Source organism: Hevea brasiliensis, chromosome 7, assembly GCF_030052815.1.
Source record: "Hevea brasiliensis isolate MT/VB/25A 57/8 chromosome 7, ASM3005281v1, whole genome shotgun sequence".
NCBI lineage: Eukaryota > Viridiplantae > Streptophyta > Magnoliopsida > Malpighiales > Euphorbiaceae > Hevea > Hevea brasiliensis.
The window spans coordinates 104984564-105001456 of NC_079499.1; the positions used below are offsets into that span (position 1 = coordinate 104984564).

General features: G+C 30.4%; 3 protein-coding genes across 3 annotated transcripts; 1 reads left to right on the top strand and 2 right to left on the bottom strand.

Moving 5' to 3' along the window:
- On the top strand, positions 1-2843 carry LOC110644306 (uncharacterized). The gene is made up of 3 exons (XM_021797011.2): positions 1-406; positions 2071-2209; positions 2356-2843. Exons 1-3 carry the CDS (start codon positions 56-58, stop codon positions 2538-2540), a joined length of 675 nt encoding a protein of 224 aa, XP_021652703.1. The 5' UTR covers positions 1-55; the 3' UTR covers positions 2541-2843.
- A 2130-nt stretch (positions 2844-4973) lies between these two features.
- Positions 4974-6928, bottom strand: LOC110644275 (U-box domain-containing protein 26-like). The gene has a single exon (XM_021796972.2). The coding sequence runs from the start codon at positions 6264-6266 to the stop codon at positions 5100-5102; it is 1167 nt and encodes a 388-aa protein (XP_021652664.2). The 5' UTR covers positions 6267-6928; the 3' UTR covers positions 4974-5099.
- A 6409-nt stretch (positions 6929-13337) lies between these two features.
- On the bottom strand, positions 13338-16349 carry LOC110644288 (cation/H(+) antiporter 15-like). The gene is made up of 3 exons (XM_021796986.2): positions 16128-16349; positions 14833-15831; positions 13338-14702 (listed from the first exon to the last, which is right to left on the bottom strand). The coding sequence occupies exons 1-3, from the start codon at positions 16347-16349 to the stop codon at positions 13419-13421; spliced, it is 2505 nt and encodes an 834-aa protein (XP_021652678.2). The 3' UTR covers positions 13338-13418.
- Between the last annotated feature and the right edge of the window lie 544 nt (positions 16350-16893).

A 16893-nucleotide genomic window follows, 5' to 3' on the forward strand; every position in this document is an offset into this window, starting at 1 on the left:
TTTAATATGAAAAGGAAACAGAGGCCAGGGTCTGCCACCCAAAAACAAGGAAACGATGGGTGCATGTAAGGCACCCATTTCCAATCTTCAGCTACCTTCGTCATCTCCCATCAACAAAACCCCAGAAAACATCACTAGGCGCTTCTTCCTTTTCTCTCTTCCTCTATGTGCTTCTTCTTCTATTGTTACTACGACTCCTCTTCTTGTTCTTGCTAATAATATACCAACTGTTCAAGCTAATTCTTGTGTTGCTCGAGCTGAGAGCTATGACCCAGTGAACCGAGCTGAGAAAGAGGCCAGCGCCACCTTATCTCGGAGAATATCGGAGGCTATAGATTTGTTGGAGAAAGGGAGGGAATTCCAGGCTCAAGGTGACTTCATTGATGCTCTTCTTTACTTCACTCAGGTTGGTTATGGGTTCTTCTTTGGCATTTTCTTTTTCTTCTTCTGTTTCCCCCATTTAGATAACTGAAAATAATTGTTAGAAACTGCTTAGGTTGGGTATGTTTTTGGGGGCAAATCCATACTGGAAAATTTTGGGAATTTTGGGTTTGCGGCAAATTTATTAGATGATTCTTGATATTCTAAAGCTAAGCTCTTTTGCCATCTAACTGGGTAATACAATTTGATTGATGACTTGATAGCTTTGATATTGATAAGGAATGAACATAAACATACACATAGCACCTTTAATTACTCCATTGTGAATAAAAAGCTGTAGAGTTAAGGACTGGCTGTGTAGGTATCATTTGATCTTAGGTTTTTGTTTTATTTGCATGATTGGCTTAACATATTATATGGACCTTCGGAATCTTTGTAATGTTCAATCATGGTTTTAGAAAATATATGTGATCTTTGTAATTTGGAAATTAAGTTTCCATCAATATTCTGTACAAAGTTACCATTAACAGATATATTAAATGTGTTGAAAGTGATAATGGATAATTCCATTAAATTCCTTGTAGATGTGCATGAGGAAAATTGTACTAACTTTTTGCCACATTGGACCTGCTCTAGTAGTTGTTTTTGTTCCTGATAGAGAGCTCATAGAATGTGTTGGTGATCCTTAGGTTCATTGTTTTTGCTTTCTTGAACGTCCACTACCTTTCCCTGCCACACAATCACCATTTTTTTTTTTCTCAAGTCTTATGCCTCATCTGTAAGGGTTTTTCCTTTTCTTTAAAATGCAAATGACCTTAAAAAAAGAACCGTTAACGTTGTGATTATTTCCAATTGGTAACAATTATGGCCAATTGTGAGTGAGCACACGTGTACACATCTGGAGCATACATGTCAGCCCAGTTGGTTAAAAATATATGTTTATTTCTTTGCAATTTTAATGATACAAAGTATTATTATTTTATAATTTTTTTCCAAATTAAAAAAAAAGATTTATTTATTTTAGTTGAGTTCAACTTCCTTTTTTTTTTTTTTTAAATCAAGGTCCAACGGACTGAGTTACAAATAATGGGCTACATATTAGGAAGTAGCCTCTCTCTAAAGTAATTCTTACCATAAAGGTGATAAATGTCAGAATTAATAGATAAAAAAAACTCAAACTCAAGACCTTTCACTCCTTGCATTTTAGAAGAGAAGAAAACCAATCAGACTAACCTTGATTGGCAGAGAGATTCAACTTTCTACTGTTAGTGTCCACTTCTAAACAGTCTAAGCTCTGCCACTGGACTAAGACAATAATTCTTTTTTTTTTCTATTTATTTATTCCAAATTCATAAAAATAAGAGAACTGTCTATGCATTTCCAACGATCATCATTGTAATGTTTTGATCTTTTGAGGAACAACTGTCTGAAAACTTATCCATTCCTGGAAAGAGGACTGAAGTAGTCTCTATATCATAGGGGTAATGGAGATACCTATATATGTGTAAATATTTTTTTGTCACCACACTTGAGCCTCTCTGTGCAAGATACTTTTGCATCCATCATGAAGCTAAACTTAGTTTGCAATACTAGTGGCTCCATTTTCGTTCCTGATATGCATGGTTTTCATATGGAAATCAGATATTGTGTTATTATCATGTCTGTCATTACTTCTACATATTATTTCAGGTGGTTGAAAATTATAAAGACTTTGCATTCTCAGAATATGCAAGAGTGGGAAGAGCACTGGCCCTTTATGAGATTGGAGACAAAGAAGAGGCAATTGCTGAGATGGAGGATGTTTCCATATCATTGAAGGGATATCCTGGTATTTTCAAGCTTTTGTATTTCCAGGCTACGTGAAAATAGAAATTTTAGCTGTAATATTCTCTCATTTATTTTTTATTCTTGTTATTCAAAATTTTCATTTGAAGTTTTCCCATCTAACTATATGCTTCCTGTTGTGTTTGACAGAAGTACATGCAGCTCTTGCAGCAGCCTTATACGTGGACAAGCATGCCCCCCTGTTAGCAGAAAATCAGTTCACAATTGCAACTCTGCTTGATCCTCACTATACGGACCTTTCATATGTAAAAGAAACTAAGCATTGGCCTCCAAGTTTGATCAGTTCTTTGCAACGGTTCATCACACTTTCCTAGGGAGCTGAATTGTACATAAGAGACTTATTGGAATCCATCAATCTCTTGTTCGTTAGTTGCCCAGAATAAATCACTAGGGAATTCAAGGTTTAAGTTACAAAGCAATTGGTTTGCTAACTTTTACTGCCGTTTTATACCTTTATTCTTTTACCATTTGGTTTCTTGGAGGGGTTTGTTGAGAGAGTGATTACTGTGGTATGATCCTGTCTGTCTATATCTTAGACTACAAAACTGTGTATGGCAAGTTAGCTTGTAAACATAATGTTCAAATTTAAAATAGCAATACTCTTGTTGATGGATTAATGGCCTTTCATATCAATATCGTTCTTCTTTTTCATTTTGGCTCTGCCATTGCATATGGATAAACATTAGTTGCATTCTTATGCTAGTCATGCCAAAATATTAAGTAAAGTCTCAGCAGACCCTGATTTCCTGCTTTCGCTTCGGTGTTGGCTTTCTATTCGATAATCTCTTCATACCTGGTAAGTAGTGGCAACGGGGCAGCTAAAATTGCTGAGGAGGGCTTGATACTTCCCCCAACTAAAAACTTCAAGGCTAGTGAATTCCCACTTGTGTGTCTCATTTATCCCATGTCCCAACATTTTCTACCTAGTGTGAGCCTGTTATGATGACAAGGATTGAGAGCAGTTAGCGAGCTGAGCTGATAGGAATCTGAGAATTGAATTGTATAAATAATGCGGGCATTGTAATTAATACAATCATCTATGTAATAGGACAGTAAGTGTTTTCTCTTTTCTGCCTCTCTCTCTCCTTCTTCTCTACTCTGTTCTTCCCTCTGTTCCTCTTTCCTTCCATTTTTTTCTTTTTCATTTCTGAAGCTTTGGGACAGTTCAGAAGCTTGCTACATAACACAGCCTTGTCTATATCCAACTCATCTCCACGAACCAAAGGCTTTTTTTCTTAGAGTATTTACGATGTCAGCAAGAGTACAGTACCTTCCTCCAAGAAGACCGTTATTTATTTATGGAACCTGCTTATGTTAGTTGTTACTGCTCATATCTCCGAGTTTGTGGCTATTGTTTCTCCAAGAGCCAAGAATGTTACTGCTCTTTCGAGGACTCGTCTTACTGTTGTATCTGACAGCACTTGTTAGGAACGGGGAAAGCTCAAAATGTTGCAAATTAAATTACACACAATCATAATATAGAGAAAAAGGAAGGACGCAAAATTAAAATTCACGATAATAAAGTTTGTTTGAAAGTAAGACATGGACAAAAGTTTTACTGTGATAAAAAAATAAATTGTCGAAATTTTCAAATCTTAATCTTAGTAGATTTTTTTTCAAAACTCACTCTGCTACGTTAAGTAAAATTTGCAATATTTATATTAATTAATATTATAGGACTTGTTGCTTTTGACATATCCAATAACAAAATTTGCCTTGCAAGAATTCTTCTTGGCATGTTCAGCAACTCTAGAGTTACGACACTAACATCTTCAAGACATGCTTTTCCTTCTTGTTGTATTATTAGGGTGAGACTACTGGAACTTTGTGTCCGCATAGAAATGATTCTGCTTTCGTGGATTACAAAAATGAAGACGCCAGATTTTGACATTTTATCCACAAGTATGGATTCTTGTTCGGCATAGCTACCCTTCTTTGGCCTTGTGCTTGGGGGAAAATAAAGAAAGAAAGAGGTACCCTACGTCTCATGGTTGCTGAACTGGCCGAAAAAGTAGACCATTCCTTTTGGTCCTTTGGACCAATGTATATTCATTGCTTAAAGAAGCACTTGCCTGCCTACGGCTGCTTATTTTATTTATTATGTTTTGATTCTTTGACTCTTGCAGTCATCGTGGGTCCTCTTGCAAGGCCAAAAGAGGGTAGGAGACTCCACCCTTTTCAGTTGGTCTGGTGTGCCATAAATGTGCTTACAAGCACCTTTCCTACAAAACAATGTGCAGACAAATCCACTGGTTTTCCTCAATGTCCTATCAACGAAATTTCGCAAATTTGGATAAGCAGCGGCTACGCAGACACAGCCAAACTTCTTTCCAGCTATTTGGGGTATACCAAATGCACAAGTCCTGTCTTTTTAACATTAAAACTTTGATTATTGTCTTTGAACCGAAATTGCGGGCAACTTTATCTTCTGGGTCTTGGTCTTTTTTTATTTTATTTTATTTTTTATTCTTTCAAAAAGGATTTATGGCACGAATTCCTTCAATTATTTGCTGATATTGATTGATTGCTTGGTGATTGATTCTATAAAATCTTGAGGCTTGCAGTGGTTTTCGGTCTAAATCTAAATGCACGTTGGACCAATAAACTATAGTAATTGCATAAGAATTTGGTTTAATTCTACATAAATTTTACACTCTACTCTGCAGCCAATGAATTCTTGAATGGTTGCTTTCTAGAATGGTTGCTTGTATATGGTAATATGAATGTTGAATTATTGCTAAGATACATAGATGAACACTTTTCTTTACACAGATTAGTATTCATAGGAGCCCAATACACCATATGGAAAACAAGACCCCACAAAAGCATCAAACATCCCATAAAACTTAAAAATGATTTGGTTACCCATTCCACTAAGACCTAAGCAGCTTAAGCAACATTCTTGCCTTTGTTTTGGTCCTACCGCTGCACTGGCTCTGCAATAGCAGCAGCAGCTGGGTCAAAACTCCTGCACAGATTGCTTCTTCTCTTGCCTGTAAAGAATCACTACATATTACCATTAGTGACCTCACTGCACTTTCACTTCCTTCATGATCTGATACCCTGAAAACCATCTTAACTAGAGCACTAACACCATTAGGGTTATTTATCACAGCCTCTTTTGCACTCTCTAGTCCTAGAAGGATCTCAATTGTTGCTAGTGCTTTTGGTGCCAAGTTTCTTTCACGTCTTTCTGCATTTGAAATGTATATTAAGAGTCCATTTATAACACCTTCTCGAACCAATTTCTCTCTGTTTGATTCCAAGGAGCATAATGCATATATGGCTTTGATTCCAGCCTCAGATGCCCTGCAAGCCTGTTGAACAAGAAGAACTAGCCCGTGGAGGAGTTGGCGATTTTCGCCAAGCATCGAACAGAGTTCTATTGTTTCCAAAGATGAGGATATTGCTTCTATAAGATGACATAAACTCACCTTGGCAATGCCAGTTCCTTGCTCAAGCAAAATCTTGAAGGATTCCAGCTTGGTTTCTTTTTTTAGCATGTTTAAGGACTCGTATTCACCCACAGACAGCAATTTTAAAACGCAAGAAAGTGCTTTCTCTGAAAATTTGATGCTTTCTTGGGATAGTTTGGATTCTACTTGTCCAAAAACTAGTTCCAACAACAAAGGCAAGAAGCCTAATTGCAGCAAATAAGAATTTCTCTGAGTTGATTCTTCTGATAGAGCTTGGATTCTTTCAAGTGCTTGAAACTTCATCTCCAAGGTAGCCTCATGAGATACAAGATTGTGTTTAAGTGAAGATAAATAATCGATGTTTGTCAAGTAATCAGGATCGAATTGAGGACCCCTCTGGAGCCACTCATCGATCAAATTGCGAAGAGTGTGATTAGGAACCATAGACAGATCATGAAGCTTCTGCATTGTGACAGGGCATGTGAGATTACCTGCAGCAAGCCATTTTTCTATGCTTGATCTATCATAGGTTTGCCCTGTACATAGAGTCACTGGATCTTTGAACAAGTCTAGACTAATTGGGCAAATGAACAAGTGGGGTATACTCATTTGAGCTTCTTTCATGGAAGAAAGCCACAGACTCAAGAAAACAAAAAAGAAAAAAGGGATATTGGTGGTGAATTTTTGATGGTATTGGCTGAAAGTTCAGTATCTAAGAAGTGGATGCTAAAGACATTCACCACTAAAAGTGCACAGGCAAGGGGAGAAGATAGTTGTAATATACAAATACAATGCAAGATTTATGGGTATTAGAAGACAAACCTTAAAGAACACTCATGACTCATGAATTAAACAATGGAAAGGAATTATGGTGGAAGAGGACCTTTTTCTTTTTGTTTTTTTTCCCAATTCAGATTCTTGATGCCACAGCAGAAATGGCATGCATTGAAATATGGAAATGAGTTAATAAACATGGCATAGAAAGAAAAACACAGAAAGAGCAATAGAATCAAAGGAATGAAAGTGATGGAAAAAATTAAAAGGGTTAGCACTTGGTACTAGTAGAAGTAGCACCTCCTCCACTTCCTGCTGCCAGAAGCAGCCAAGCCAGGATTTAAGAGAGAGAGTTTTTGTGTGTTCTGTGAGCTTTACACTAACAGAGGGGCAAAAGTGCAATCTTACTTGGAGGAATCAGAAGAGAACAGCAGCATACAAACACTGGAGAGAGCCAAAGATGGGCCTTAGTGAAATAGTAAGAGATTGCAACTAATAATAAAGAATAGTTATAGGAAAATGGTCCCCCACCCAACTTTCCCTTCCTCATCTGCTCATCCCTTTTCATCATTATTTTTAAAATCAAACCGCTTACTGAATTATTGATATAATTTTAGGTTTAATCCATCAGCCTCAATCCTGAAAATAATGCTTTTTATTATTGTTTTCTATTGTACCTATCAATGCAGTCAAACTGACCCACCTAAAGAAAAAAATAATAATTATTAATGTCTTTGAACTTTGAATCACTCCACATCCACCCCCACATTACACATTACTTGAAATATTGGAAGATGATGCTGGTCATCACATTCACAGGATTCATGAGAATAACAATATTATGGGAAAACAGTAGATGGAATGGAGGGAATCACCAAATTAAAAAAAAAAAACACTTTTTTCTCATTTTATTTCCTTACCTTATTTTAATTGAAAAATTAAATTAAATTAAATCAATTTATAATAAAAATAATAGATAAAATGGAGGGAATCACTAAATTAAAAAGCCTTTTTTTTTATAAAATATATAAAGATTTCATTTATTAAATTTAAATATTATAAATTTTCTAAAAGCCAAACTGAAAACAGACTGTCGTAATACAATAATTTTAATTAAAATATTGATCAAATTGATATATGAAAAAGCAGTAAATGGAATGGAGAGAATCACTAAATAAAAAAAATTAAAAAAATAAAAAATCTTTTTTTGTCCATCTTGTTTCTATGCCCTAGATGTCATTTCATCCATGGCAAAAGATTAGTTTATGGCCTCCATATTATTTTGTTCTTCTGTTCTTGTTAATGGGACATCACTATACTTGGCTTTCAATTGCATGCAGGTCTTAATCCCAATTTACATCTATTGTCACATTGCAAGTGCTGCCTCTGTGATGTTATCATTATAATTTTATTTTTCAATTTTAAATGGATTGAAATTTAGTTATATAAGATAATTGTAAATCAGATTATTTTAGTATGGGGGTGTTTGATCATTTTTAAAAACATAAATTCTTAAATTTTACATTTAATAAATAAAATAATAATAATAATAAATTATAAATCAAATCAAATTGCTAATCAATTCCAAATTTCTCAAGTCAATCGACTATAATTTAGTTTAATTTTCGAAACATGAATGTGTTTTAGATATATTAAAATTTTGAAATTTAAAAATGAATTATATTTTTATTTTTAAATTAATATATATTACATAAATATCTTAAATTAGCTAAAACATTATAATTTATTAATTAATGTAAGAATTAAAATCATTCATTCTTAAGTCAGTATTTGTGCACTTAGAATAAGTCCTTTAGCCAGACAATTTTAAGGATCTACTCCTAAATATCAATCTATTACATTCAAAATAAATAATTTTAAAATAAAATATAATTAAATTTTAATTAATAAAAAAATAAATTTTATTTTTATTAATTAAAATAATTTATTAATTTTTTTTTCTTTAAATTTTATATGAGTTGGCAAACATCATTTCCAGCACTATTTTGGTGATGAATGCAGGGAAATTCTAAAGTAGGCACAACTTTTCAAGCAAAGTTCTTCAAATTTCTAAAAGTTAGGAGTGCATGTTCAACCATTGATCATGCCACTTTTTGTAATCCTAACCAGTTAGATAGAAAAGGCTTAGATGTTCTCCATTTAATTAATCTTCTTACTCTATTAAAATATTATTATCTACCTTAACTTTTTGAATAATTTAAAATATATCATTTAGCTAATAGATTTAGATTTTGAATTTTTATCTCTTTGATTTTTTTTTAAATATGATTTTAATTAGTAATAATTTTAATAATTATTTTAATTTTCTAGAAAATATGAACAAATAAATATATTGCACTAACATTTTCTCACAATTTAAATTTAATATATATTTTTAATATATTTAAAATAGTATTTGTTAAAAAATTAATTTTTTAATTTGTCAATATATAACAATTTCATGGTGTTGGATTAAAAATTAAGATAAGTGATGTAATTATAAGTTAAAATAATATATCATTCGTTTGTAAATAATAGTCATATTTAAAGTTTTGATGGTAATTAATAAAATAATTAAATAATTTTATTTTCATAAAAAAATTATAAATAATTTATTTAATTTTTTTAAAAAAATAAAAAAATAAATATTAACATAATAAACAGTTGATTTAATTAGACAGGAGGTGATAATATTAATTATAAAAAAGTATATAAATATTTATTTTATTTTATAAAAATAAATGATAAAATTAAAAAAATAATTAATTTTTTTAATTTTTTTAATATAATAAATAATTTAAAATAAAATAAAAATTAAATGTCGCTATTATTTATAAATAAAAAGAGTATATATTTTTGTAGAAAAATGAATTTTTCCAAGTGCAATATAAATGCAGCCATGTGATGGTTCAAAAGAAAAGGAAGAAAAATCCAAAACAAACAGGAGAATCCTTCTAGTGGCTCTGACTTTTTGACTTCCAGGAATTTATATTCTATGTTATTACAAAAGCATCCTTTTCAGTCAATTTATACCAGCTGTTGGGGTCCACATTTACTCTTTCAAAATTAACCCTAATATCTTTATTTTTTTATTACTTGAAGCATATTTAAAATATCATTTTTATTTAACTCAATAAAATTAATTTAATTAATAAAAATGAAACATCTTTATAATTGATCAGGATTTAACTTAAAATTAATTATTTTTAAATACAACAAATTTATATGAAAGAAAACTTAATTTTAGTACAATAAATTTGACTTCAATAACCATAAGTGAAATTAATCTGATCATAAGTTAGGTTAACATTGAATTGTATCACTTGATGATGCAATCTAATCTATTGAAATCATAAAACTTGATAGAATATTATATACTAAAACCATATGCAATTGAATAAATCATCATATTAAAATAGATTAATTTTTTCTTAGAGACTGCAACAATTATTAATTAGTTTAATAATTTAATTGAAATTCTCAGCCACTAAAGATTTAATTTAGGCTCCATTTATTTTGAAAAAAATTTCATGAAAATATTTTTTTTTTATTGAAATCTTAAACTAATATAATGTATATATAAGTGTTTTTACATTTTAATGAAATTATTAAAGCCTAAAAAATAGAAAATGACTTGTTTTTTTTTTAATTATGAAAATATTTTTCTTATTAATTCATTTTTATAAGTACTTCAAAAACACTAGAAAATTCAGAAAATATTTTCTAGAAAAATATTTTTTGTGAAACAAATGGAGCTTTAGAGCAACATAAAACAACAATAAGTAATATTTTGTATATTATAATTTTTTTAGAAGCATTTTATATAATTTTCAAAGAAGAATATTTGGTATTTTTATTTATTTAATTTAATTACCATAACACTAAATGAGTGAAAAATTTAATTAAATTAGATTTCATTTTAAATCATCAAATATGATATTTAATAATGTAATATTAATAAATCAAATAAATACCCAACACTGTATAAAAGTATATATGGAAAAAGTGGAACTAGACACTAATAACATAATTATCCTTAGAATAATACACTTTTTTCTAGAGAGAATCATGATGATTTTGTTTTGACAAAGAAAAAAATATGTACTTGAGATTATAATATAAAAACCTAACATGATTAGAAAATATTTTTAAAAAATTCATTAAATTAATCTAGTTATTAAAAATAGAATTTTTATTAACTAAGATTTAATTAATTTTACTAAGAAATATTTTAAAAGTAATAATTTAAATGAATTGATCTAAATAAATTAATATGTATTTAAAATCGCTTAAAAAATTATCTCATTACATATAAATTGGGATTGATGATATCTTTAATCATAAAAAAAATAAAAAAAATAAAAAATTACCTTAATTTATTTATTTTATTATAATTGACTATAATTAAGCTATGAATTCAAGATCTCGTAACTCTGGAAACGACTCTAATATTACCGGTGATCTAAAATTTATTGGTTACCTTATTTATCTATTTCTCTATATAAGCTATAACAATTTATTTAATTTTATTATAGCCAAATTATTTAAATTCAGTTTGAATATTAAATTTGCTCAGTTTATATCATAAAGTAAATTACTAAAACAAATTAATTAAGAATTAAGGATATTTAAATAATATAATAATATGAAGACATATATTAATTTATGTATGAAAAATAAAATATATTAAATTTCATTTCATGTATATAAAAAATTTACATAATGATAAGAAAAGCAAATTAATAAAATAAAAATATTTATATATAATTTGAAATGGCATGCTATTAATATATTCCAGATTTGGTGCAATTTCAATCTATTTATCATATCATAAAACAGAAATCAAATAAAAAAAATTGATTTACTCTTTTTTTTTTAAACCAAAATCAAATTATATATATATATAAGTGTGAAAATTATAGTTTTTTTTTTTATTTCAATTGAATTGAATTAATTATATTTAATTTGTTTGATTAATTTTTATACAGCCTTAAACGAGATCATTTATAAATTAGTATCATTTCTGTTGATAGTAGATATATATAAAATTCTCCTTATTTTCTTGATTTTTAAGTCATTAAAAATATAATTTTTTTTAATCTAAATCCAATCTAACATAAATATATTCAGGGCGTAACAAAATGTATTGTAAAATCTATCTGTTAAATATATAGATTCTATATATTTATATTTTAAATTTATGATAATTAGATTTAGGGAAGAATTTAATTTTTTTTATATATATATAAAGTGAGTGGGCAAGTAAGAAGAGGAATTGGAAGGTAAGAGTTGGTTTGAGAAGCAAAGAGACAAAGAAAAAGCTGAAATGGAAGTTTAAAACAAAAAGGGAAAAAAAATTAGGCATTTGAACACTATCTTGTCCACCATCAACAATTGAACCTTTCAACTTCCACTAATATATATATATATATATATTTAGTAGTAGGAAAATTAATGATGCTTTCTACATTCATAATATATACAAGAGAGAGAGAGAGAGAGAGAGAGAGAGGATGGTCATTGGTCAACCATAACTTGTTCTACAAATATATCAAAACATCACATAATAGATAGCTATGCACCACACGCAAACTTTTCCCTTTTTTTTAAGTATCTCCTAATTCGTTAGACTAGGTCTAATCTGATCACATGAGAGAGACTTATTATAAAAATAAAGCATTTTTAAAATTTTCTTCGTTCATAAAAATTAAATACTTGACTTTATTTAAAAAATATAGAATCCTTTACTATTCGTATCAACTCCACTAATACACGTAAACTTTTCCTTTTCATTTCATTATTGAACTAATCTAATTAAGGGTTTTATTTATATTGATGTAAGTGCTTGCCCCACTTAATTTTTTTTTTTTATAAATATATATATAGTATGGTTAAAATAAATAACTCCTTAAATTAAAATTAGAAATTTAACCTAATTTGTTATTATTAATGAAAAAGTATAAGAGTTTGAATGATTATATTATTTTAGAGTTGTTCTTATTCACATTTGGGTGTAATATTAATTAATTAAAATTGTAATGGATTTTACTTAAAATTATGGCAAGTTTTATTTAAAATTATGATATGTTCATTTTTTTTTTATTAGTTAAAAGTAGTACAAATCAAGCTGTACATTTGAATGTAGGTAGAAATATTTTATTATTTTAAGATTATTTGTAAAAAAAAAAATCCAATATTTGTTTTTTTTTTTTAAATTTATCCAAAATTTGTAATTTTAGTATTTGTTTTTCTTGATTTTGAAAGCTACATGTTATTATGTCTTATCTTTCAAAACTGAAATAATACAATTTTTTATTATATACCAATTTGAAAAAAAAAAGTCAAAATTAGTTGTAAGTCTCTCCTCATCTCGTAATAAGCTTTTTTCTTTTTTTTTTTTAAGAGTGATATGAAAAAAATAAAGATTTCGCATTTTAACACTTAAAATTTATAATTTAATTTTTATTAAATTAGTATTATATAATTATTTTATAAATATTTTAAAATGAATACTGTAATGATTATTTTTGTCAATGTGGCAGTGTGAGTCAAATATATAATATTTTATAAAAAAAAAGTCTTAAGTTTTATAAATAATATAAAATAAAAAAAATTTGAAATTAAAAATTTTAATAAAAATAAAATATTTTACATTATTTATTATATATTATTAATTAAATTATTTTATTGGCATGGTAAGGTAAAATATTTGCAAGTGAGGCATTACTAGCAATAATTGAAAAATTCTTGAGCAGGCTCAATTAATTCATTGTGAATTTAAAATATAAGATATATAATTTATTAGAAATTTAAAATATAAAGATACAGTAAAATAACATATAAAATAAGTAAAAATTATATGCATAGGTATTGAGATTAGATCTAATTCATTATGGAATTAAGACATAAGGTGCAGTTAGAATTAATCTACATATAAAACAAGTAAAATTCTGTTCATGATGAACCGTGTCTTAATAAAAAAAAAATCCATTAAAAGTTGGTTTATCTTGTTGATGGCGGCCGCTTATTCATCAATTGTAAACCAATATATTGATCATCTTGATGAGCAAAGCCATGAGGTGTAGCAGTTGTCTCTACTTGTAACCCAATCCCAACATATTGTTGTATAACTAACACTGAAACTGTTGCTGCAAAATCTGAAGATGCAAGCAAATCACCAATCGCACCAAGTTCTGGACACTCACTCCAATCTGTAAGCCCAGCAGTGAGTGGTGATATCATTCCTTGTCCTCTTCCCACTACAAACAAGTCATGAGCATTTATATCCACTGCTCTTATTGCAGCCAGTGTTTCCTCTCCATTGTTCACAACCCTTTCCGTATAAAATATAGATTCATCGTTAGCGTTATGCATTCTAAATTCATTTATATACTCTTCATCCATTTGCTTCTCTCTTTGATCTTGTGTTTCCACAGTTAGTATTCTAGGGTCATTAGGATCTTTGCTACGTTGCCTTACTGTAGGTTGTGTTGCATCCTTACCTACAATGAACCGCATCACTGTTAAGCTTGTCCCTGGTTGCTCAGACATCCTCCATGCATATGATAGTGCCTCTCTATCATCAGGTCCTCCAAAGAATAACACAGCTACATGGTGAGATATTTGGTTTGTGGCTAAGCGAGTAGGGCCACTAAGTCCTCTGTCTACAAGAATCCCAACTGAGCAAGGTGAATTTGCTAATACATTTTGGTTAACCATTCGAAATGCTGGGTTTGTGGCTTCCATCCCACCATCAACTGTTTGTTGTTTATGGAAAGGAATTATTATAAAAGCCACCCTTTTGTCTTCTGCTAAGTTACAAATGTCTTCATGCATGGTGGAGTAAGGAGAAATGGCTGTTAAGGGTTGAACTGAAACAAAAACTGCATGTTGTTCATAATTTTCGAAGGCATTGATAATGTGATCAGATTGGGCTTGGGTTCTGTTAAGAGCTGGTCGACCGGATTTTCTAGTGCTATGGACTATAAGCATGGCAGAAGCACGACCAGTGAGTTCAACTAGGTGGAGCACATACACACACATAGGTGACCTTTTGGTAGGTTGTGAAGCTTCTAAGAGGTTAATGATTGTTGGAACATTTCTAGGGGTGTGCACGCACACTAATATCCTTAACTCTGCATCTGGTTTTGACCTTTGAATTGTTCGTCTTTTGTATGGTATGAATTTCCTTGTTGGCTTATATATTGTAGTAACGATAGGTGTGACAAGTCCAGTCATAACCACAGCTACAATCACCATAATTGCAAAAGAATTGTCATCTAAAACCTGCAAGTGATTCATTAACATCAGCCATTCATTAGCAAGAGCAATATTAGAATCATTTTAAGGCCATGAGATCTGAGTTTGAGTTCTAATAAGAGCCCGAATGAATCAGAAGAGAAAGAAAGTAAAGTACCCTTTGATCCTTGCCAACATTGAGAATGATCATTTCAATAAGGCCTTTGGTATTCAAAAGCAAGCCAAGAGTCAGCCCTTCACGTATAGGCATTTGGTAAAAGATTGTGACCATAATAGTGCCAGCAACTTTTCCAGCAATTCCAAGAAATATGACAAGAGCTAAAAGTCCCCAAGTGGTGGTCCCATGTATGACCCCTACATTAGTCTTCAGCCCACTCATAGCAAAGAAAAGTGGAAGTAAAAGCCCTGATACAAAGTCCTCAAGCTTTTCTATAAGAGTAACTCCAAGAGGTCCATTTGGGATAACTAAGCCGAACACAAAAGCACCAAAAACAGAATGTGTCCCAATGGCATCTGTTATAAATCCTGAAAGCATTACTCCAGTGAGAATAAGACATATGTAAAACTCACTAAAGGTTTCTCCTTCTGGGGTTCTTCTAATAATCCAAGAAATTGCTGGTCTAACGACTAAAATACAAAAGACAACGAATGCTGCACTAGCAAATATCACCCAAATGGAAGCCAAAGATGCACTATCATTTTCAGCAATTGCAATGGCAAAACACAACAAAATCCATGCACAAATGTCATTGATAAGAGCTGAAGACATGGCAATCCTACCAAGCTCTGTGTTTATGAGTTTGAGCTCTGCTAGGATCCTAGCAAGCACAGGGAAAGCAGTAACAGAGAGGGCAACACCGAGGAAGAGGACAAAAGTGCCTTCTTTTGTACCATTTGTTCGCTCCTTATGCAAAAGGAAAGAGAAGGCAAATCCAGTGAAGAAGGGCAAGATCATACCGGCAATAGCTATGACAAAAGCCTTTTTCCCAGTTCTTTTGATTACTGAAATGTCCATCTCTACTCCAACAAGGAATAGGAAGTAGAGAAGACCTACGTTTGCCATTGTTTCAAGCACCATCACACTTCTTAAAGGGAATATTATACTTGCAAATGCTTTACTACGTCCAAGTACTGATGGACCCAATATTATACCACCCTGTTAATATTATTTATATTCAAAATAAAATAAAATTAATAAAATAAAATAAAAATTATGTAACCTTTTTAGATTAAGCTTAAATGAATGTATTTATATGCCTAATGCATCCAAAGGATACTTTCATGTGTTCATTGCAAGATATAGCATTCATATCTTACGCTTTATTTAACGTTATCATAATTTTAAAATTTTTTTAAAAAAATTTTATGAGCATCACATGTTAAATATATCTTAGAAAAATTTATTTACATTTAACAATAAATAACGCTAATCTCAGAGATAAATGAACTCACCATAATCTCAGAGATAACACGAGGTTGGCGGAAAGGTTTGAGGACGAAAACAAGAACTCGAGTGGTGACAACCACCAATGTCAATTGCAAGATGAAAAGAGGGAGGGAATAATCCAAAGGATTATCACCTTGCCATACACCATTAGTCGTTATCATAGTCGGTGCATAACATACTATTGTGTCATCTGATGTATTTGCAAACGCTGTTTGTTTGTCACTCATTTTTTCCTTCAATGGCCAACAACGCAATTACCTATTTCTTTAGCCCTCCTTTACACAGTTGAATGATATAACCTTTTGAGGTTTTATGTTCGTAGACGTACACTCTCAATAATTGAACCACGTAAATCCTTCTCCTATTATTTATTTATATTTTTTCTATCATCTCTTTAATCCTCCAATATCACCATTGCTGCCACCACCATTACTAGCATACCATATTCTCACCATATTCAAAGAGAGATTAAGATGGAATAGGAAGTTGTTCTGGCTTGGAAAGAAAGAGAAATTTGTTGTTGTGGAAGCAAGGAAGAAGAATGTAGGAATGGAGGAATTGAGAAATAAGTTCAGTTTTGGATGGATGCCCGTCCCATTTGGTTGCTCTTTCTTTTGTGGTGATCTCATATATAGAAATAACGAACTCTATTTTAAGAAATTAAAAGTAAAAGTAATTTCTCTAAGTAGACAAGTCAAATATTTTCCTCTAAATATTATTATTTTAACTATTATTAAAAATTATTATTTTAAATATATTAATCAGAAATTG

Bases quoted from the DNA above. Each gene is read 5' to 3' on its own strand.
- LOC110644306 (XM_021797011.2), top strand. From the start codon at position 56: ATGGGTGCATGTAAGGCACCCATTTCCAATCTTCAGCTACCTTCGTCA. The intron at 407-2,070 runs GTTGGTTATGGG...ATATTATTTCAG, and splicing joins CTCTTCTTTACTTCACTCAG to GTGGTTGAAAATTATAAAGA. The intron at 2,210-2,355 runs GTATTTTCAAGC...TGTGTTTGACAG, and splicing joins ATCATTGAAGGGATATCCTG to AAGTACATGCAGCTCTTGCA.
- LOC110644275 (XM_021796972.2), bottom strand. From the start codon at position 6,266: ATGAAAGAAGCTCAAATGAGTATACCCCACTTGTTCATTTGCCCAATT.
- LOC110644288 (XM_021796986.2), bottom strand. From the start codon at position 16,349: ATGAGTGACAAACAAACAGCGTTTGCAAATACATCAGATGACACAATA. The intron at 15,832-16,127 runs GTGAGTTCATTT...TAATATTAACAG, and splicing joins GTGTTATCTCTGAGATTATG to GGTGGTATAATATTGGGTCC. The intron at 14,703-14,832 runs GTACTTTACTTT...AATCACTTGCAG, and splicing joins ATGTTGGCAAGGATCAAAGG to GTTTTAGATGACAATTCTTT.